The following is a 24,088-nucleotide window of genomic DNA, read 5'->3' on the forward strand; positions in this document are numbered from 1 at the left end:
AATAAGACAAAGCCAACAAAATGGAAATGGAAAAAGAAAAAAAAAAAAAAAAGTATTCAGAGACAAATTTTCTCGATAAACAGCTTAAAGTCGATGCCTGTTATATAACCTTTACCTTTTCCATAAACTCTCTGTGCTCCCAAGAAGTGTCGAGTGTATTGTGACGAGAAAAAGAAAAGACAAAAAGGAAAAGACCTTTTTTTTTTTTTTTTTTTTTTTTTATATATGTGTAAAAATACACACACATAAAAAAACTCCCTCGTCTCCTCTCAGTCATTGTCTCAGGAGAATGAAATCTGCATGGAGCTCAAAAAGACGGTCACGTGATTTCCCGACATCTTGTTTGCGTGTAAACAGAGCACCAGTAGTGTCTTGGTTCCATGTGTCTCTTCTGTACAAAAGTATAAATATATGCTTTATCTCAATTTTTTTCTTCTTATTTTTTTTGTTTTTTTTTTTCTTTTTTGTTGTTTTTGTGTTTTGTTTTGTTCACATATCTAGGATGTTGCAGACAAAAAAAATTGGTTGTTTTAGTTCCTAAAAACACACCAGTGTTGCAGTGTCTGTGCTGGAGGTTGCCAGTTTTGTGTTGAACTCGTCCCTTCAGCCTCTGTTTGGATCTCGATTTGCTGGCTTACGCCGACTCTTCCGTGTCGGGCATTTGCTTGGTGTTGTGTTTGTTGATCGTCTTTGCATAAATAAAAAAAAAAAAAAAAAAAAAAAAAAAAAAAAAAGGAAGGATAAAAGTTTGGGCACAGACTGCAGCCACCGGGCCAAAAAAATGAAAAAGAAAAGAAACAACCGTTGTGTCCGTTTTTGTTTTGTGTTTTTTTAGCTACAGCAGATCCATCTTGGGTCTGTAATGGAGCAGGAGCGGAGATTTCTGGAGGGAACAAACAAAAACATGAACCTCAGCATGTGAGCAGCTTTTTTATCCGACCCCCCCCCCCCACCAACAGACCGTTTAATAAACCCCTTCAGCTCATCGGTGAGACCGAAGCGCAGCAGCTTTCTGGAGTTACCTTAAATCTCCATCTTGTCACGACAACAAATTTCAAAGTGTGGTCCTTCCCCAGGATTTCCTCATTGCATAAAATGTCCAGCTATGAAGAAAGACATCAAAAGAGCAAATTACTGAACAGTTTCTCAGCACAACGTTGTGGAAGCAGGAAAATAAATCTGCCTTCCCCCCCCCAGATGAAATTAACAACAAGGCCGGCCGGGTCACCCGACTGCATCCGGGTGGTGTGATGAGGGAGCAAAACTTCCGTTGCTCTCGCTGTCCCAGTGTGACTTATAACAGCACTGCTTCCTGCGGAGGAAGTTTATTTTGATGTGAGCTCCGGGCGTCTCTACAGCGGCGAGAACACAGGAAAGGTTCATAGCGAGCACAAGGCTGGCTCCGCAAAGCCACCTCTGCAAAGTCAGCATTGAGTTTCTGATGAGCTGCGCCTCGCATCACCATCTGCCAATCAATACTGAGAGATTGGTGGTGGGGGGGATGGACACCACCACAGCGCCGCCTGCTGGGGGCCACTGGGAGGACACCAAAGAGGGGGGAAGAGTCCAGGTCCAACATTCAGATGATAAAATGATCCAACTGTTGTATTTTAGGAAAAATTTTTAAATTCCACGATTCAACTTTGCAGTTTTTTTGTCCTCTAAGAGCGAAAAGAAGTCTTTAATAGTTGGTTACACAAAACAAGCAATTTGGAGGGTGCTGGGCATTTTTCACGCTTTTCTACACAGCTTAGGTGTCAAATTTAAAAACTGTCATCTTACTAGAGGAGGATTTATTTATGTGGGAGCATCTGCCAAAACTGATGGTTTAAAACAAACGGCCTTTTTGTAATATACCTCATGAAAATCATGCATCTCCAGATATAATGAAGGGAAGACATAAAAGATGGAGGTTCTTCATGAGTTGATAAAATTCCTCCAGTCTGAGCATCTTCCTTTGGAAATTTTCCGGCCCATCTAAAGCACTGTTGCTTCACAGGAAGCAGGTTCTGAGTCCCCCCCCTCCAGGAAGAGCTGGGAAACATCGGTGGGAGGAGGAAAACCGGAGGACCCTGTTTTATCAGCTGCCACGTAAATCAAACCCCAGATGAGACAAAATTTTTCACACCATGTAAGATGTAAACCGGCTATGAAAAGATGTTTGCTTTGTTCCAAAGGATCTTGGGCCAAAAGGTTTGAGAGCCTCAGCGTCACAACAACGATACTTCATTTTAATATCTATAGCCGCTTTGTAAAACGAAGTGCAGCTCGTTCAAAGAGGGCGCTTTGCTCAGTCGAGGCGTTTCTTTAACGTATTCGTGCGTGCAGGTCCTGCAGAGACGTTCAGATGGGTGACACGACCACAGCGGTGGATTCACAAACACGGGGCATGAGTAAATGGGGCGCTGCTCTCCGACAAAGCCGCTCGTTGTGAAGCTCGATGCAGAATAGGTTCGAACAACAACTTTTGATAGGCGACAGATAGCACAACAATGGCTGGCGGGGAGAGCGGCCGCCTCGCCAAAGTGGTGCTATGGAGGCTGATGATATGATGGAGGCTTCCCACTCATCTTTGTGACAGCCAGTAAAAAAAAAAAAAAAAAAGAAAGAAAGACAGAAACAAAAAATAGAAGACAAGAAGGCGACTGTGATGATTATTCATGGCATCCTGAAAAAAATCCATCTGTCAAATTATTGCCCACCCTCAACCAAACGGGGCGGTAAAGACAATAAATAGAAAAATTACCGCATCTAGATATCAAAGGAGTCGTTTGCTGCTAAATATAAAAACCACAAAGGCCCCTGTGTGAGTCAGCGTAGGAACGTATACGGACTGACCTTTATGTAATATCTTGTGTTTAATTAAACTTTCTGATTCACATGGCCCACAACGGCCAGCTGGTGCTTCAAACAAGTTAAAACAAATGCCAAGAATTAAGAGATTTGTTCCAAACTTGCTACAAATCCATTTTGGGAAAACAAAAACATGGCTGTTTTTGTCTTTAATAAGCATGGATGATTGTATCTACATTGTACTTGTTAAGCAGGGGAATTATTCTTTCACTAAACCCTGAATCATCATTTATGAGCTGCAGATTATCACGTTTTTTTAAAGTGATTTTTAAATGACAGATTTCTTCTTTTTATTGTGAAAACCGATGTAAAGTATTGCATGCTAACTGTTTTCTTCACCGTCCTGCTTTAAACTATGAACACCTGCTGTGGTTTACTCTCGTCCGTACCTCATTAAATGATGTCAGGTTAAGCTTTTTGGCGATGAACTTCTTGAGGTGGAGGACTGTGGCTTGTGCCGAGCAGCGGATCCACTTGCGCTTCAGACCTCGAAGCTTGCTGCTGTTGCACTCCAAGCAGATGCTGACCTGTCGGGTGGGAGGCGGACACACAAACACACAAACACACCGTCAGATGGCGACTGCACTTCCAGTCTGGTGACGAGTTAAGGTCCTTTATGTAGCTGCTTCTGGATCAAAGTGAAAAGTTTAATAAAACACATCAACTCTGTGTTTTCCTGCGTTTTATATTTCTGTTCAGAGGAGACGAACACAAATTTAATATGACCAGCAGCTGAATATAAGAGCTAGCGAGGACACGCTGCATTCAAATAATCTTCCCGCATTCATCACGGAAACAGTTAAGCAGCGATTCTTAATCTGTCTGTCTTTGGCTTGTTGGCTCCGTTCCTACAGCCGAACGCGCTCCTGTTCTTCGTCCCCCGAGGTGACACGGTAGGACGTCAGAATGTGTCCCCCCAGATACCGCAGTGTCAGAGAGGAGGACAGAAGCTTTGTGTTCCTTCGTTTGTGGGCGTCCTTCTGCCTCTTTCATCTCCGTCTCTCTCTCTCTTTTTGGAGACAGGAAGAGCCAACACCGCTCTGCTTTCTGCTTACACTTCAGGAAATCAGGTCGCTTTTCAGCTCAACACTGGCAAGACTGTCTGCTTTCTGGTAGCACTTGGCATCGAGGGGAGACTCATCGTTTAAAATAAAAGCCATCGTGGCGCTCTGGACTCCACAGCCATCGCTTAATTACATTACAGCACATTAACAACGTCTTTAAAACTTTTGCTGAAGACACGACTCTGTCTTTAAATGCTGAGTTTGGATTAGAGATAAATTAAATGCATTCGAAGCTCAATTTGAGATATTTGAGATGCAGCTTTTCTGTAAATGATCAAAGATTCTTTCAGCCCAAAATAGCTTTTGTTTTTTTTTTTTGTTTTTTTTTACACACACACACAGATTGAGGTTGATTCTTTTTGCAGATCCCTTTTTTTTTGGGGGGGGGGGGGGGTGTCACTGCTTTCATTAGCTCTGTCTGGCAGAGCTGCTTCATACCCCAAGGTTATCGTCTGAAAGGTCGTCCAGGAGGCGGCGGGGAAGCGTTCTGGAAACCGGCCATGCGTGGCGGTCGGTCTGCCTGGTTCAGACACACCGTGGTAGGAGGGAGGGACCGGAGTGGAGGCAGGATGATTTCTGGGAAATGTTCTTCCCTCCTGATTGCAGCTGCTGGTCATTTTCTCGTCTGCTCATATTCATCTTATCACTTCAAATCTCCAGAGAGGCTGATTTTTTTTCGCCCACCCTCCAACCTTCTCTCCTCACCACTCAGCTTCTCTAACAGCTTGCCCTTCATTACGGCATCATCTGCTCAACATCACGCAGCTCGTTGTTATGTTCTGGGGGAAATGATGGAGGCTTTCCACGATCTTTATTAGCATCTGTCCCCATCTGTGTCTCACATGGGAATACATTTACTGTTTGGTTTTGTATTTCTAAGAGTTTAGGAGACTTGATTCTTCAACATAAAGAGAGAAGCTGCAGCATGCAGGAAGGAGTCGCTGATCTTTGGGAAGTTCCCCTGGAAAAGGTCTATTTGAAATCAGATACTTCTGGTTTCCTCAGCTCTCTCATCCGCCTCACCCTCTCCATGATATCTGACATGGCTGCATTCAGCTGACACAAACGGCCGCATTAGCTATTCCAAGTGCATCCTGCGCTGCTGCTGAAATTTCAAAGGGCAAGATCTCCACCCTCGTCAGGGCAGCCTGCCGTTTCCCACAAGACACCGCAGAGCTGCTGCTGCTGCTGCTTTGGAGACGATGGGCTTGTTCTTAAAATCTGCCCATTGTGCCCTTTTATTTTTCAAATCAGCAGCTGAAATAGGCCAAAAAAAATTTTCTTCAGGCTGTGTAACATTTAGGGAAGACGCCTTGTGTTCCCGATACCGTCTTGACCAGAGCAACAATCGCTCTGCTCGCTCTGCATCATTAATATCACATCGCAGGGATGGAGAAAGTGCCAGAATACAAATGAAATCAAGAAAAGCTCATTTCCATTTTAAATGCATTCAGTGAATGGCAGCAGAATCTGTCACTGACTGAATCTATACAAATCAAACAGCCACGAACCCAAAGACACCAAACGAGCACAGTAATTGTAAATTGTAATGATTGCCTTTTATAAAAAGGCAAAAATTTAAATGCAGGCTTTTAAGGTGATTGTTCCAACAATTATCACCAACAGTACTTTTATTCCTGACAGATCATTTGTAATCTCTAACTATGTTAATTAATTTGCTTCTTCAAATCTTTTAAAAAAGACAAACTAATTCACACCATCTTGGAAGACTCTCTGAAACTAGTTTATTCTGAAAGGGCCAGCTCCCCTGTAACATATTTCCTCTTGGTTTTCGTGTTATTTAACCATGCAGGTAGATTTCTCAAGGAGCTTTTAAGTTATGATTTTCAAATCAAAACCAAGTTCAACATTTTATCCTTCAAGTCAAAAGGACGTCTTAAGGTTTAAATCTCAAGCTTTAAACTCTCAGGTCACTTTCCAGTCTCTAACAAGTCCAACATTTTATCATTCAAGTAAAAAAAGGAAGTCCCAAGTTTTGGCTGTCAGTGTGAAAATCCAGGTTCAATTTAATCTAAACTGGTGTTCTAGATAATCTGGAGTCTTACCTGCTCGTCGCTACGGTGATAATCGTTATCCTCTTCCGGTTTCTCCTCTCCCGCCTCCTTATTGGCCGTTTCCTCTGATTTTGCATCACCTGTTTGGAAAACCCAGAGAGAGCAGAATTGTTGAGTAAATTGCTAAATCAGAGTACGAGTAGCATTTCTTGGACACGTCTTCTCCGGCTGCATCTCTACGTTTGCATTTTTCGCTGAAGTCAGTGTCGTCCTCGTTCTGATTCTCTCCTCGTGTTCATTAACTCCGGTCAACAGGACTGAGCTTAGCTGATGTCCACGGTGGCCCTGGAGAAATCAGACGTGTGTTGTGTGTCTGCAGTGTTAAAACAGTCCGTTGGAACATAAAGGGTCCTCCAGCAGAGGTTCATTTATAAGGCAATTACGTGTCCAACTGCGTCAAAGCATCCTTTAAACGACTTATCTGCTGCCCTGGCATGTCTGCAACACACAGCCACTCCCAATCACCAACAAACCCTCAGTCATTCTCCACGATGATTAGCCTACACGGGCGCCAGCAGCTCTGCCTTTAATTGACTTCATCTGGTTTTGCCTTTGTTGGGAAAATGGAGGCAGATATGGGGGGGGCAGGTTTAAGAGACAATTTGTGGCAAGTCAACATCCAGACAACGCAGGAAGAGAAAGATCTTTCACACTCGGTGGAAAGAAGGTAAAATACTGATCATTAAGACACCGCAGAGCCGAACAGGCCAAAACGATACGAAACAACTGAGTCGACTGTGTTTAAAGTTTACATTCAAGGCTGAAAGCAAGAGTTTTTAAATTTAGCCTCCAGGGAGGCAGATAATTTATAAGAAAAACTTTACTAAATGTCCTTTACAATCCTAAATTACCTTTAATTATCTCCTCTAGAGAGGCAGACTGGAAAAGCATCAGTTTGCCTGAAAGTGCCGGAGGATCATCAGACTGTATCTTCCTCCTCCTTCAGCCGAGTTTCAAAGATTTCAGATTTCAGGCTGTTACAGCAACTTAACTGTGCACGTTTTCAGCTTCTCTTGTTTCGCAACAAAACCTTCTGTCACTTTTCTCTTGTACGACCGACTGCAGCCTCATGAACGCATTCAAAGTCAGACAAATAAGCCGTTTACTCCCTTTGTATACTTTATAAGAGCTGCAAGAGGTAGAGCGCCGTGACAGAGATCGGGACGGTGGAGCGACACAGACAAGAGGACGCCACGACATCAAGCTTCTCGTGTGGCCGTGCGGCGACAGGTAGAAATCTACACACTTCGTTTCACACAGAGTGAACTGTGGACAGATAAAACTAACAAATACGACCCACCAAAAATGTGCAATGAGGACTAAACAATCAAATCTCAGCCTTAAATATCAAAACCAATTTCATTTAGCTGGAAGCTGACACATTTCCACTGAGCGACTTGCACCTCAAAGAATCAACCATCAGTTTTAAACTCTGCAGAAATAATTCAGTGAACAAAGGTGATGCCACCAACTTGATTAATCCAATCAGACTGTCAAATCAGATCTGAAGCCATTTTGGGATTAAAACAAAAAACTAAATTAGAAAACTGGCTGTTGCTTGTAGCAGTGAATCTACGACTGCAACTACATAAGATTTTCATTATCAGTTAACCTGAAAATTTGTGTCTCAGTCAGTCAATGTGATTAAAAAAATAATAATAAAATCTGGAGAATTTCCCAACATGCCTGATATGACGATCAAAATAACAGTGAAACACAACAAGACACCCAAAACTTAGTTACTGCGCGGGCACACCGGAACGAAAATGAGATCATCAGGGCCCAAATAAAAGATAAAAGACAGACGGGACAAAAAAAAGTTCCACTACAGAGATTTCAAGCCTTCACCCACATGCATTTGGTTTCTTGGGTCCACATAAACTCTCTGGACAGACAATTAAGAAGCTCTCAAAGTCGACAAATGGAGCAGCTGCAAGCGAGTCGTCCAGAAGATTCAAGGTTTTAATATTTCGTTATGGATTTCTGCGTCGACTGTGATATTGTAGTATTGAATTTTTTGGATATGAAACTTAGTCATCAAAGTCGAAATTGCGGCGCCATGACAAAATTGCTGCAGGGACGGGTATTGCTTTTGTGTTACCTTCACAAACAAAGAAATCCAGGCTGCTCCTGCCGGATTCAGCGACTAATAACGCAGTGTAAGGGCAGTTTACTGCATCGTCCTGCCAACAGTCAGTAGCCTCTGTGATGATTTTTTTTGGGAGTAACTGTCACCAATTCCACAGAGTATTACCAGTGAAGGTCTGAACGCGCTCTAGTGTCGCCACAGTCGACCTGCTGATTGCTTATAGATGGGGGGGGGGGGCAAGACCCGTTCGTGTTTGGAGTGTCAGCGTTGGAAAGATTTACATACAGATAGAAAACAAATCCTCCAGCTTACGGCGTTGTGACTGATGGGAGCTCACACATACAATCAAATCGCAAAAGCTGTGTACAGTAACATTCTCAAATGAGGCTACTTTAGCAACAAGATGGAGTAACGCTGTGGTGTGTGTGTTAGTGTGTGGGAGTTTATATTGTCATGAAGGGGGGAAGTGCACTCAGCAGACTCATCGCGGCCCCGTGTCCCTCCATTTTCTTGTATTAAGTGCCCAGGAAACCAGGCAATTTAGAGAAAATGAGTCTGCCACTGGAATCCAACTTTTTCTTTCAGGTGTCAGGTGGCTTCTTCCAGGAAAACTCAGAGTCTGCACTTAAAAGCAGAGAGAGCAGAGCCCAGATTTACAGTGAGGGTGATGTTACCCCTTCAAGGCACAGTGCCCGGTGACGGACCTTTTCTTTCTTCATTAGTGTGGGATCACAGCGGCCTGTACAGCAGGAGATGTTCTGTTTGCTTCATACGTTAATGGATTCGAACGGAAACAGTTCATTTGGAAAGCTCTCCTTAGACTACTGCGGGAACATGAGTTGTTTTGCTACCACTGATCCATACAATCAATCTGTTTCAAACTGATGGCCGAGCAGCTATATGGTGGAAATGTCTGAGGAAAGAGCGACACTCTCCCTTCGCACTTCCAATCTCTCTGCAAAGTCTGATCAAATACGAAAGGCGTACCAAAGACACGACACATATTACGACCCCCATGTGTGTCACATGGGGGTGGAAAAGATCGTTTTTGCCTTTTAGTAAATATAAAAACTGACATGTTCCCACCTGTGTATTGAATATTATAATATATTTAGTTTTTGGAAAGCAGATTCCTCCAACTCCAATAAATTTGTTGAGGAGAAGTAAATGAGCCCGCAGTGATGCTCACTATGAAATATGAAATATGAGAGAGATCTAAGGTTGTATAGAAGGGAGGCCAGAGAGAATAGTTAAATCTGAGAGGACGGAGACGGCTTATTGATCCAATAATCGACCAATCATCGCAGCTCTCCTGAGAGTCATGACATAAAATCTGAGAACCTCTCAGAGAGGTGAACGAATTCAGCGAAAATTGCAGAACAAACATCCATTTAACCATGACAGCAGCCGTGGAGGGTTTTGTTAAACTGCTGCTGCCTTGATTTATCTTCAGGGATAAAAAACTAAAGAAACCCAGCGAGGTCTGAGTGGCTGTGAGGTCACGATTCAGCAGCACCTTCTGTAACCAAACCGATCGATTCAGAGCGAGCTTTCAACTCTCATCACCACAATAATACAAGTTTTTTCTTTTCTTTTTTTATTAATGCTGCACTAAAAAATAAAAATAAAATACTGTTTTCAGACTAACAAGAGGCAACACCTCATTTAGCCTCTGCTGCTTTGAGCGGGGAGGTAGAAGGCACATTTCTTTTTCGACGATTTTTCAATGTCCCAAAAATTTCCCTTCACCCCTCAAAGACACTTGAGGCCTCACATTTGGTTGCGTTTTTTGCAACGCAACAAGTTTCTATTCCTGCTGACATCTGGGCAAACTGTCCTTGAAGCGTATTTGAGCAGGAATGTGTTTGTGTTGTGGCTGAACCTGACTTCGAGCGACAAGGCGCAGGAAGCTGGAGAGCACTTCCACTTCCATTTGAGCCTTAATTACCAAAATCAGAGAGAGGGATTAAGCGAGCGATTAGGCCTGCCAGCATGACAGCCCTCTGGGCACACATTTAGACCAGCCCTCAGCAGCCAGCTGGTTTGGCAAAACTGCCGTGCACAACGCGCAGGCCGGGGACTCATCCCGACCGGGTAAATTGCCTTCATTGCTCCGACTTAATGGCTTCCACCGTCGCTCGTGGTCGTGCTTCTAATGTTAGTCATTACAGGTCCGGGGGGGGCTTCGTTCTTCATACAGACAGTCGTGAACTTACTCTGGAAAACCAAGTTAGATGACAAAACAGTGTCTTGTTTAGTTGCTCGTGGCTCAGCTGGTCGAGTGCAAACGCTTAAAGCGAGGGCCAGCAGGAGCACGGGGGCAAAAGCTGAGCGATGAGTCGACGTGCAAGCGATCAGCCAAAAACAGATAGGTGAACTTCATTTGGACTACTCCAGCTATTTATCGTCCTGTCTGCAGGTGAAAGTCCTCACCCTGTTCTCACTGCAGTCAACAAAATAAAGGCAATACGTAACATTTATAAATGTCCAGTCTGCGATTCTCAGCCTGCAATAAACCTAAAATCTGAGTAGATCAGAGACTCCAGAGAATTAAGATGGTTTATATTTGTGCGTTAAGGGGTAAAGATTATTTTTATAAGCTTTGTTGCTACATCAGGCTAAGAGAAGCAGCTTTTTGCCTTCTGGTGGAAACTGCTGAATCTAAACAACACACATCTAACTAAACCATCTCCACGGCCACCCTCATCGTCATCATCGCTCTGTGTCAGCGGGTCAAAGGATGAAACTCCATGTAACCAACAGTCGACACGTGTGTGTTCACCATCAACTGGTGTAACGTGGAGGGGGGGGGTTATTTGTTTGTCTCAGTTGTCTGAACCCATTTCTGCATACCATGGGCCTCCCATGTTTGCCCTGCGCCCTCTCAAGGTCGTGTTGAAAGAGAGAAAATCAGGTAAATGGAGCCAGCAGCCTCATCTGTGGGGGGGGGTTTGCACAAACGTCCACATCATACCAGTAAAAGGAGGAGGGGTCGTACCATTACGCTGATCTAGGTGAGTCTTCATGTTGCACAGCTCTCCTTTAATGTCTCCAGGCACCTCCATCCCCAACTTCTGATAGAACTCCCTCTGTTTCTTTATCTCCGCTGCACAAAGAGAGAAGGGGGGGGCAGAAATAATAAGAGAGGGCAGTGCTTTTTCCTCAAGGTTACTGCCACCACCAGGCCTTTTAAAACTCAATGGGGCGTGTGATTGTGTCTGTGCACCGAACCCTGTTTCATTTGGACTGCTTTGGTCCGTTCGTGACAAGAACAACATTTTATCAAAAAAATAAAAAAATAAATACAAAATTACGAGTTTCGCAGCGATGCCGACCCAATTTGTCAAAACATGCAGGCAGTGATGTCGTACATAAGGAAGGTTTGGCGACATTGTACAGTTATTAAGGCTGTGCAGTAAAGACAAACACTCACCCTCTTGAAGTCCCGGTACCAGCTTGTAGACAATGTCTTGCATTGTTCTGTCATGGCTGCAAAGACAGAAAATATTGGAGTTATTATTATCTTACAACTGTATCACTGTGGATTTAAATTCCTTTTTCAGAATCTACAGAAGGTGGTCGAGGACTGTAGAAAGACATTTTCCTTACAAACAATTATAATATTTTCACTTCCCTCTAGTTCTTATCTTTCATGTTTTAAGTATTTGTTCATATTTGTGCGTATAATGAGAAAGCATCAGTCTTTCCAGAGGAATCCCTGATAGAATTTAATATCTTCAGACATCCAGAACTGTGAAAACTTCATTTTATGATGTCATTTATTGAGAAAAAGTCAAAACTGGAAAAAACTGACAAACGACAGCAGCCCCCAGAGGCTGGACTGACAGCATATGGTCTGTCAGTCAGTGTTAAATAGACAGTGAAGGTGTCACAGGCACACAGTGCTGGAGTCCGGTCTGCTCCGACAACCAGCCGGGTATCGGACACGACACGCTGTGTTTGTTACAGCGCCGTGGAGTCAAAAGCGCCAGAAAAAAAAAAAAAAACTGGAGTGTTTGTTTGTCCCCTGATGTGGCCCGAGAGGAAGTGACTGAAACTGGGGCCGGTGGACACGGCTCAGAAAATCAGCCAAACACTGACCCCCGTTGGACAGAACTGGTGTTACGTCGTGTGTTAACTGAGCTCTGGCAACAATTACAAAAAAAAAAAAAGAGACGTGCTTTCTAACAATAAAAGGTATTTTAAATGAGTTTTACCCAGTTAAAGAGAAATTTACTAAAAGTTCACAAAATGAAAAAGCAACACTGATCATCACAGCCAACAGAACAGAGTGCTCATCACATAATATCTAACTTTAAGTGAAGTTTTGTTCGTACCAACCACAACTCACAAACCTAATGAGCACCGGCCATTCTGTTTAAACTTCTCCATTTTAGACACATTAGCTCTTTCTTTAATTTTTTTTCTTTTGCCTCAGTGCGCACAGGAAATTGAAGTTGATGGGAAACATCACGAGTGACCTGAAGACAAAACGGCCAACAGATGACGGCTGCTCATCGGGACGATTGATCAATCGAAATCCTGGCACTTATATTGTCATTTACATGAATAAACAAGAAATAAAAATACTCACCAGAAAAAGAATTAGAGGAGAGGAGGGCTTATGATATTCATTTAATTTTGAACCTGAAGCATTAGTTTTGTTTTAGATAGTATGGAGTAGAGACAAAGCAGCTTAAGCTCATGAGTGGGATTCAACTCATTTTAGGGGATTTAAACCACTTCTTTGGTTACCGGAGTGAAGATAAATACTGAAGGTTCAAATCTTTGCTCAGTATATATATATAATATAAAAAAATAAAAATCATTCTGTTCAGAAAAAAAGAAAAGATCAATTCATCAAAAAAAAAAAAAAAAAAAAGAACAAACAATATTCTGTTCTGTTCTACAGCTGGTTTTTATCAGGAAAAGGGAGCATAGCGAGCCTCAGACGGGGACCACAGTGCAGGTCTGGACTTTTCCACCGGGAACGACGTCGTGGACGTTTCTCCTGAACACCAGCAGACTGGTGTGGCGGCCCAGCAGGCTTTGTGCCTACAGCCAGACCGACCACGGAGAGAGATCAGAGAGCTTGAAGGGGTTCACAACTAGATCGACCGTTGGGATCATTTCTACTAGTCCAGTAATAAAGAAAAATTTATAACTGTTTTCAGTGTTTTCGGGGAAGTCTCTCTGCACTCTCACTCAAAGGAGTAAGTGATAAACTTCTTCTCTCTTCCACTGCACATCGTGCAGGTTTAGTTCATGAAGGAGGGTCATCGGTGCTGCTGTTTGTGAACGCACCAGTCCAGGAGGAGAAGACCAGTCCTGGTCCAGGTTCAGGTCTTCTCCTCCTGCAGGAGAGCAAAAATAAAACGGAGGACAGTTTACTGGCTGCGGACTGCTGACGCCCACAGAGGCAGCGAGCAGCTTCCAGCTCCTTGATGGCCCAACATCCACATTTCGTGTGTCTGTGTGCGCACACATGTATGGTTGTACATGCAAATGTGTGTGGCAAATGTTTGTGATTGCAGCATTCAGACACAAATGGAGGAGGATGTAACTGAAACACGGCAGCTCACTGTACCTGTGTGTGTTTCTTGTGTGTGTGTGTGTGTGTGTGGGCTGTTCCCTCACTCACCCGATGTACTGCAGTGGATGGCTCTGATGAATAACAATCCTACACGTGGGGCACGTGTTGTTTTCCTCCAGATACTTCACTAGGCAGCTTCTACAGACTGGACACACACACGAGATGTGTTTACTGCAAAAACACAACACTCACCCTGTTCATAGAAATGTGTATCTGTCAGAGTGTATCTGCAGAAAATAAAACACACTGATGATGAAACAGACACAAACTGACCTCTGATGTCTGATAGTTAAAAAATATTAATAATAATAATAATATGATGAATGTCACACAATTTTGAATGAGGAAAAAAAAAAACTTGTTCTGTGCTCATAAACACAAATTCTTTAATTCTCTCCACATTTCGCCATCAGATCGGTTTCCATCTGACATTTTTCACCGCAGAGCTGCAGCAGTGATGTGATGTGAATCGTTATCTTTGGTGGATCCCCGTTTTTGTTTTTTTGTTGTTTTTTGCTCAAAGTGACAGGGAGAATTGAAAAGGCTTGATTTGCAGGTGAGCGGCTCCCACCAGTGGACAGACGTGGTATTACACTGTCTGGGTTTCCCTCTCTGTGAGGCCTGACCTCTGTTAAACCATCATGGTTCCTTCGCATCACCCAATTTTTTGGGTTTGTCGTTCTGTCTTTGTGCGTCGGCCCTGTGATGGACTGAGCGCCTGGCCAGGATTTATGTATTCCGAATCCCAACAGTCCAGAGCAACAGTTGTTAGATGTCTATTATTCAGAACCAGTTGTTTTGCTTTTTTTTTTTTTTATCTTCCCTTCAAATACTAGATATATGTCTCCTTGTAAAAATTGGCTTCCTGCAGACCCCCGATCCAACAAACAAACAACACATTACTGAACAACAAAGTAATGCAACAACACATTTTCCCTCCCTTTTGTTCAAAGCAGCACCAGGAAAAACGGACTGACTGGTCTGAACGTGGAATAAAGACATCGATTTCCATTAAAACTGCAGCCACCTTGATTCTGCAGCACCAACACCCTTTAAGTATCAGCTGTGTCGAGCCAGCAGCATTCAGTTTGATGCTGGCGCCTTGTTAACTCCACACTCTAACCATTCACCCATGCAAGCCTTAAAGGGCACTTGGTGGCGGGGGTGGGTGCAGGTGGTGAGGTAAGCAAGCTCACATTGCTGAGCTGCGGCAAACACCGACAAGGCGTTGTTTACAAAGGAAACATGTGGCTGGATGGTTGAGGAACCAAAATTGTTTTGCAAGCAGCAACGAAAGTGGCAGGCAACCGGCGGAGCGTTTCTGCAGCGTAACAGCTTGAATAAGGAGGAAGCTTGTTTGCGGGACCAGACACTTTCACAAGTACAATCACTCAAATCTAACCCTTTAAAAGTCACTCCAGCTGAGAAACAATTAAACTAATCATGATGATTGAAAAATTTTTGTTTTTAAGAGTGGACTTTCCGAAATTTCCAAAACACAATTAAGAGAAAAACATATAACATGTTTCTTCTTCTTTTTTTTTTTTTTTTAAGATCTTACCACATATTGAACCCTGAAATTGGTTGAGTAAGTAAAATGTTATGGAGCTTTTACCCAGAAAAACCTCAGCTCATTCATGAGTAAGGATCTGGGCTCTAAATGTGACTAGACTGAGCCACAACTGAGGAAGCACAGACAGGAAAAAGAAAAGGCGAGATTAAGAAGATCTGAGACAAAGACGGTTTCTTTAATCCATTTCTCTCTTTAAATCGTTTTTTAATGGATGAGCAGAGACAAACAATCTGGCAAAACTAACTATTTTACTACTAAATAATGAGTAAACATGCTTAACGGACTGCCTCTGAGGCGCCGCAGGAGCTTTTTACAAAAGAGAGATTGAGATTTTAATCCAGATATGTTGCTTCTGCCCTCAATGCGGGGGTCTCTGTGCAGTTAACTGTGCTAACTGTGCAGTTGTCCAAATGATTAATCAGACTTTGGTTAGAAGTCAGAATCACAATCAAAAATAAAATTAAGGCCAAATGAAAACATCTGAATGTCCGATGCCTTTGTTAAAGCTTGCTGCCCAAAGCGACATATTTCCTCTGGGTTTCTCTTGACGTTAAACCTTGAGTTCTTTTTCTGCGACATTGTGCTCATTTGTTTCATTTCCTTTGCTTTGAAAAGTGCTTTGTGAAGTTTACTCACCCGTTCATATTTAAGGCTGATTAGAAGCCGACTTGAGTCCAGCTGCTGGACGGCCTTCAATCACTTCCTCTCTAATCAAAATTTGCAGTTTATTTAACCAATAATCCAATGATAAATTGCTTTTCATTGTTAATTAGATTCATATAATAAATTTACAGTGATTCATTTTTATTCTTTGAACTGTTAATAATTTTTCTTTCTCCCCATCTATGAGGGGAGTCAGGAGATTTCTTTCAAGAATGTTTAACACGGACAACAAAAAGCATTTTGTTAAGTATGCCATCTTTGAGCAGCTTTACACTGCTACCAGATTTCTACGAGAGACTACCTGAGAAAAATGTTTATTTCTCCTTAATCTGAGTTTGAAGTCAAGATATGAGGAATTCTTTTTTTATTTTGTTTGTTTTTTGCTTCCCTTCCAGAAGATCAAACCTGATCAGAGCTCGGAAATATGTAATTTTTCTTTCATGTGTCTGGCCTGAATACATTCTTTTGTTTGTGTGTGTTTGGACATCAGTTCCTGTCTCCACAGCACCAACCATCTTCTATTTATCACATGCAAGAAAACAAACAGAAGGGAAATCAAATTCTGCAGCAGGGCTGGATCGAGGAGGTTCAGACTGACGGAAGTCAAAGAGCAGCTGGAGACAGACAGAGCTGGTCAAAGAGGCACCGATTTAAATAAAACTCAGCCAAGCGTGGGTCAGAAAAACAAAAAGAGGAAGCTGCTGAGGAAGAGGAGGGACCTACAGGTGTGTAAGCACTCGGTGACGGTGGTGGCGTCGATCAGGTAGCCCTCACACAGGCGACATGTGATGTGGGCGTTGATGTGACACAGCTTTATCTTCCTCGTCAGCATGTCGGGGTTCTGCAGGAAGAAGAAATTAGGACACGTTGAGTAAAAAAAAAAAAAAAATCATCTCAAAAAACCCTCAAATCATCTTACTTTAGTTTATTTCTTTTTAATGGCCATTTAATGTCCCTTTAACACATTTACTTTACTAAGACATGATGTGTAATAAACAAACGGGAACGTGATAAACATTTAAAAGGTTCTGTAAACAAGATTTTAAACCACAATAAAGCCGTAAAGAAGTGTCCTCTATAGCTGTCTGTGTTTTCTGTTAATCCAGAGATGTTCACGTGTCCGTCCTGTTAAAGCGTTGCTCTTCCTCTCATTTAAATACAAAAGCACCGCCCACACACGAGCTGACAGCAGAATGTAGCTGAAGAAAAGGCTGAAGGTTTTTATTATTTACATCTGGACACATCCAATAAAAGCTTCTATAAAAGCAGAGCGGCAATTTTTTTATGCAAGTGTAAATATAAACATTTTAAAATTTTAAATAATTTTGTAATCTGTGAAATGATAAAAAGAATCAAAGGACATAAACTATTTGTATTAATTGCCTTCTTTTTTCCCTCAGACAATAAAAGGGTGCTGTGTGGAAACAGACAATGTGCTCCTCCTTTACTGCTTCTGTTTCTTTTTAAGTTAATTTTATAACAAACCTGGACGGTTGCATGTTCACTATTTAGCTGGGAAAAAAGTGTTAAGGTTGAAAATCTGCAGGTCTACTCTGAGGTCTGCAGACGCAACACCTCCTGCTCCACAACTACACTTACAGACCAGATAAAGTTGCGTACAGTCATTTCTGAAAACACAGGGTGCATTTTGCAACAGGTGGGCACCGAAAATTTAAAAAGTAAATGATGAAACCTTTAAATGGTTTAATCGGAGCTGATCTTCTGCCGCACACACTTAGACCAGATCAGGTGGATTCATCTGACAACTTCAGCACAACTTTTTCTTTCTAGCCTTTATCCTTCTTTCTCTCTGTGTCCTTCCAGAACAAAACACAGCAATGCTGAATAATTACTTATAAGCTAAACAACTTTATCTGGATCCACCATCCATCAGTGACCTCCGGACTAGACTCTGCCGTCTCAGTGCAGAAGTCCAGGCTGACAGGAAGTAAACTTTTGGATGATCTGTTTATGGTTTTGGTGGTTTGTCAAAGAGCCATATTGCTGCTTTTTCTCTGTTTCATATGATTGGGAAGCAAATTAGTTTTTTCCTGTGATGAGCGCACACAAAAAAAAGATGGTAAATATCTTCAGTTAGATGAAGGTTAATCAGACGCAGCTCAGCTCTGAGGGAAATGTTGAATATCACTGCAGCCAGCCAGGCTCTAATTTCTTTCTACCGTGGGAGCTACTTAGCTTTCTCTCTTGCTTTAATGCCAAAAGCAGCTGCTGCGTCTCTTTGACTTTGGCGTCGGCTCCTGAGGCTCTACGGAGGAAACATAAGATGTGATGGCTCGGTGCTGCTGCTGCTGCTTTAACACTGCTGGACTCTGAGACAAAACGCAGCAATCATTTACTGCTGCTGCTGCTTCTGATTTCAAACCCCAGGTGGAGACGGTGAGCTGTGCCAAAGGGACAGGTGGGGGGAGTGTGGGGGGGGCGTCCTTCAGCCTGAAGTGCCTGACAAGCGTAGCAAATGGGCTGCGACAGGGAGCCCGGCTGCTGATTGAGGCTTTAAAAAGAGGCGCACGATGCTGAAAGCGGCGATTTGCTTTTAGAGAAGCTCAAGTGTGTTTCACATCAGCAGGAGTCCGCTCAGTTTTCACTGAGCTGAACAGAGACGCTCAGCTGATGAAGCAGGAGGTCACCACCAAACGTACACTTGTGTGTCTGTTGATGTTGAATACCAATGAACTGATAAACAGGTGCAAAGCAAAGAAACTCTAAAAGTGAAACTTGAGCTACTGCAAATCTAATTTTAGTTATATTATCACCAAATCATGAAGTTCTTCCAAGGCACTTCAGAAAGAGTTTGGTGTAGATCTGCTTTATTTGTAGATTTATTTGAATTTGACTCAAGAAAAGGTGTGATGGCTTGTTTTTTTCTGACCTGACCTGGACCTCATACAGAATCTGGTGTCTGTCTATCTTTGGAAATACCATATTTTGAGATTCTGGGTTTGGATTTTCATGAACTGTAAGATTTGGGAAAAAAAAAAACCAAACAAACAAGACAAATAAAATTGATTAAGGGAAATCTTTTTTTCCCATTTTATGGCGAAAATTATGAATGCAAATTATGAGTGAACATATAGAAACATTAAAAGCAACAAAAAAAAAAAAAAAAAAAAAAAAATTATAATCATAATTCAGACCAGACGGGGGGCAGATGGTAATTACTCACACAGTTAGCTGACAGGTAAATGTTTGGAGGTAATTTAGTTAATAGGAAAATTATTACTTCTGTATTCACCACTGAAGCCCATTATAATGTGACATGGTGGGGGGGGCGTTACATCACCACCTGCCAAGGAAAGCAAATCACTATCATTATTGAATGAGCTGCCAAATATTATCCCAAGTTGAGGAAGATGGAGGTGAAAAATCAAAGCCTGAAAAAAAAACCTGGACACCAAAGTGCTCAGTCTCGGATCCTTCTGGTTATTACAGCAAAATAATTTCACAAATTAGTGCTACGTTTTGTACAACTCCAACATTTCTCCCTTCCAGATAGCTTCCAGCTGGTCTATTAGTAACAGCAGGAACAACAGCAGATAGTGGAGCTTTAATTAATAGCAAACATGAATAAAGTCTCAGTGTGACTCCTACAATATAATTCACAGACACCCCCTGTGGCAGGAGCCCCCCCCCCCCCCCCAACACCCCTCGTCTTTCAATTAAACTAAAAAACAAACAAAAAAAAAAAAAAAAAACACAACTTCACTTGTACCTGAAAGGACAATTGGAGGAAATAGTTTTCCAGCTGAAGTAGACACAGGCAACTAATCCGCACACACACATAAAAAAAAAGAAACTGCCAGAGAAATAAACACCAGCAAGAACTGAACAATCCTTCAATATGTACGCATCCACTTTCTGACTGTTTCCTTACTCTGCTGGTCAGCTTCACCAGTCACAGGCTAATCTGAGAAGGACGTGGTTGTTCACATTTTCTTATGCACTTAAAATCAGCAGGAAGTCACAAGTGGACTCGCTTTTGCAGCTCCGGCGTGTCGGATTTTGTTTTTAACTAGTTTGTCTTAAGCTGTGTTTGATCAAACATCCTTCACTTCAACTTAAACATAACACGGCTATTGTGAAACAGCACAACTGTGCATTTAACATTTTAATGATTTCAAACAGGGGCTCATTGAAGAGATGCACAAAGAAAAAAAAATAAAACGTAATATGGCAGATTATTTTAAGAATATATTCAATCTAGAAAGGCCATCAAAAAATAATAATAAAAAGTCCAGCAGCTCAACGGCAATAAAAAGCTCTACTGATCTGAGGTCAGCGGATGAAATAAGAGATGCCTCCTGCCTGCCTCTCATCTCCGGCAGGACGGACTCTGAAAATAAGAACTCCGATGATGGTTTTGATGACAGTGGAGGGAAACCTTTGTCTGGGCTCAGACGGCTCGCCTGTCTGGCTCCAGATGCAGCTGGACTCCAGGAGTTTTTACAATAAATGTATTTTTTTTTCCTCCACCATCCGTCAGCTCCACTTCTCTACAATATTTATCTGATTCAGTTCATCAAACAATAGGAAGCCACTTATGCACAACATGTGTTTCCCAAAGAGACGAAACGAGGAGCGAACGCTGTCTGTCTGTCGTCTCTCAGCCAAATGATCAGATGTGAAATTACACCCGGTGACTATTCACATAATGGATGGTTGTGTGTGGTGACTAAGACCCACAGAGGCAGCTAACATCCGTCATTTAAAGGCTCCAAGCGGCTCAGACAAACATCGCATCTGGACAAATTTGGGGGGAAACGTCAGGATAAAGATGCCTAATGTTTATAATCTTCATCTCTGCTGATGGGCAAATCTTTGAGGAACTTAGAGAAAGTTTGTTTTCTTTCTCAAAGAACTTCATACACCCAAAATGTCTCCAAAGGTCAGTCCTAAAAGTAATCCAGAGGATTTAGGTAATCGTTCAAGCAAAAATGCGAAATATTCCAATTTTCTAAAATCACATTGAAGGAGCTCATTGCTTTCTGATGAATATTTCATTTACTATTTTGGGTAATAATCACAAGAATGACCATAATATAACGATAACTACAACCTTTTTTTTTTTTTTTTTTTGCATCGAGTTAAAAATCAACATTTCCATTTCCTGAAACTGTACTTATCAAGTTCAAATCAAATCTTAAATCTCTGCTTCTCGATTATTGTTGCGCGGCAGTATCATGTAAACATAAGCAGGAAATTCTTCAGTCCCTGTTTCGTCCGCTGAGGCTTTGAACGCACCAAAAGGAGCTGAGAGAGAAACCCAGCGGCTCTTACCCCTAATACCGCCATGCGTCGACTGTGGTTGGTGCAGCAGCCACGTCTCTTCCTGCGGTTGTGCGGCCGACAGCGTTAGCTCCTCATCATGGAGAGCCTCTCATTGGAGCCTGAGGAGGAGAGAAAAGGGTGAGCCATCTGGATTTATTTCTTTATTTAAATTAAAATCAGAGCCTGCATGGAGACTAACAGATAAATCCCAGTGCAAACAGGAAACCACAGATTTTATTATTAGACAGTTTGGCATTAAAGGTACAGCTGGACACTTTGGGAAAGACGCTTGTTTGCTTTTTTCTTATTTTGAGAAAATCGATTCCATTGTCATGTTTGTCCTTTAAATATAAAGGTACGGAGAGCAACAGTTTGGACTGGTTTGGCTGGACAAAGGCAGAAACAGCAATTATGTCATATCTAGGCTAATTAATCTGAACCGAAACTGACAACTTTGTGTGACCAATTTCTCCGTTTTACAAAAGGTTGGCCATCTGTAACTAACACCCCTATAAAATGTTCACACTTTGTACAAGTGAAAAAGACAGAAAGAAGTCATCAAGCTGAACTCGCATCAAAATACTTTTCAGGCCATTCCAGTGTCGCTGACATCAAGGCGTTTAAAACGAAAATTATTATTTCAACTGTTCGTCTTGACATTCCCACAAAATCATCCACGTTTAGTTTAATCAACTTTATCAATGATTGTTTCTCCAACACCAAACAGGAAGTAAACAGCAGAGGTTTGATGTGAAGTCATTCAAATACACAAGAGAGGCAAAAGGAATTTGACACAGGGAAAAACTACTTAATCATTTTAGAAAAGATCAGGAGTTTTAAACTTTCAATAATAATAATCTGCAGTTCCATTCAGCACTAATGGCTTTTCTTTAACTCTCCACCTGAGCATGATGGGAAATAATCTCAAAGGACTCCAATGGTGCAAATCATGATCCTCAGAGTTCACAAGAATAGACTAGAAGCTCTTCTTTAGATGTGAGAAAAGTCTTTTCAATCTCTTGAAGGTCTTTAAAGTCACTTGTTTACCATAACAGGCATTAAACCGATGAACTTTTCCTCAGAGCCACAATAGCTGAGAACTTAGTTCGGTTTTGGTGAAGAAATAAAGAGGGGAAAAAAGTGAAACTGCAGTGGAAACAATGCAACTGGCCACAGTCGTTTGACTGGCAGGATAAAAATTGAGCCGGACCAACCACGGCAGACGAGGACCTCGTGCCTCGCCACAAGTTACACAAGTGTTCCAGATAGTCGTGATCGTCCTCCGCAGAGGGCAACGCACTTTCTGCCTCCCAGCCAGGGCAGCAGTGACTCGCGGTGCCATCGCTGCCTCTGAGTCACTGCTTAATTGTAGGAGTCTGACCACTCCAGTCACGATGGTAGAGGGAACGGCAGGCGAGCACCCAGCAGCGTCTCATCCTCCTCCAGACCCTCACACACGCACACCATGCTTAACAAAAAAGTAAAACACACACAGCCTTTACAGTCTCTGGCGACCGGGCCGAGTCTGCCAACCTGCCTCCGTCGGCTCATCAGACCGTGAAATTAACCCAGTTAGTCGACAGAGATGAAATGTGGCGGGGCTTTCTGAGGACACACACAGCACCGCTGCCTGTTAGAGCGGCGGTCACACACCGATGAGCTGCAAGCAGATGTTATCGTCACGTGACGCAGGGGCGCCTCCGCCGTGATGCGGCATGTTGTGCTTGTGCGTCGGCGGGGTTGAGATGAGGGCACCACTGCACGGTGGCCGTGATCCAAAGAGTTGTCTGTATAAAAACTGGGTTCAAGCTTTTATTTATGCTAATTATGGACAGTATGGACAAGTGTGGGATTCAAACGAGGCGAAATAAGAACAGACTGATGCGTCCATCTGCGTGACTTCTGCAATATACAACAAAAACTGGGAGCAGACAAGATAATGTTTTATGAATCGTTTCATTTCTTCATTTGAGAGAGAATGTGCTTTACAACAGGCCAGTAAAATGAGGATAGATTGAAGGAACGCATACAAATAAAAAACAGACGGCAGCGTCTTAGCTCCTATTTTGTAATGTGTAAAAACGGTATTTAACCTGAAAGCTGGTGATGGATTATAAAATGAGAGAAAAAGTTTCTGCTGTAGGATATTTGACACTGCTGAACAGAAGAGGTTCATCAAAATGAGAAAAAGTTTTATATTCATAGACTGTAAAAATGGTCATAGACTCTGAGACTGAAGAGCCTTCAATCTGCATTCTAAGTCAGATTCTCTTGAAGTCTATGGGAAAACAACCCTACTTCTCACTAGATGTATTGACTCAGTAAATGTTGGTGTTCAACTGGTAAATGATGGTCCCATTTGGAGGAAAACAGCCCATAAAGTGCATTGGGGGTGTGGCTTCTGCATGACTGACAGGCTGTACCACCAAGAGAAGGTCAAATCCAAAAACAAAATGGCCGACAGACAAATTATAAACAGCAGCTCGCAAAACAATAGGTGACATCAGGTCAGTTGACACTTGATATGATCTGATTTTGGCCCAAACCTGCTGCCTTGTGTGCATTTATTATTTATTGTTGTGGTTTTCTGCCCTTCAGATGTTTTCTGACTTGTTGTCTGTCTCTTCTCTGCAGGCGCGCTGCTGCTCTGAAACTCTGCTGGATGACTCAAGGCGGCGAATATATCAAAGATGAAATCTCCCCGAGTTCAGCTCTGGTCAGTTCAGTTATTAATGGAGGCTGCTGCATTCAGGGCCATTTGAGGTTCCCTGTACATTATGGAGAAATCACGATGACAAAGACAACAACAGCAGCCTGTCCAGCTCTGATCACATCTACATCCACATGTGGGAGAAATTTTAACCGTATTCAAGCAGCAGAGAGGAGATGTCC

At 42.4% G+C, this 24,088-nt stretch overlaps 1 protein-coding gene across 1 annotated transcript in view; it reads right to left on the minus strand.

Moving 5' to 3' along the window:
* Positions 1–740: 740 nt before the first annotated feature.
* pcgf3 (polycomb group ring finger 3) overlaps positions 741–24,088 on the minus strand; it is a 41,477-nt gene continuing 18,129 nt past the window's right edge. The window contains exons 2-10 of the mRNA XM_029512330.1: positions 21,206–21,315; positions 16,634–16,751; positions 13,723–13,819; positions 11,515–11,570; positions 11,080–11,187; positions 5,984–6,072; positions 3,243–3,380; positions 1,023–1,103; positions 741–883 (exon numbers count right to left, since the gene is read on the minus strand). Coding sequence (XP_029368190.1) covers positions 836–883; positions 1,023–1,103; positions 3,243–3,380; positions 5,984–6,072; positions 11,080–11,187; positions 11,515–11,570; positions 13,723–13,819; positions 16,634–16,751; positions 21,206–21,220 — 750 coding nt within the window. The 5' untranslated portion in view covers positions 21,221–21,315 and the 3' untranslated portion in view covers positions 741–835. The remainder of the gene's footprint in view (positions 884–1,022; positions 1,104–3,242; positions 3,381–5,983; positions 6,073–11,079; positions 11,188–11,514; positions 11,571–13,722; positions 13,820–16,633; positions 16,752–21,205; positions 21,316–24,088) is intronic.

Source organism: Echeneis naucrates, chromosome 10 (assembly GCF_900963305.1).
Source record: "Echeneis naucrates chromosome 10, fEcheNa1.1, whole genome shotgun sequence".
In the NCBI taxonomy this organism is placed as follows: Eukaryota; Metazoa; Chordata; class Actinopteri; order Carangiformes; family Echeneidae; genus Echeneis; species Echeneis naucrates.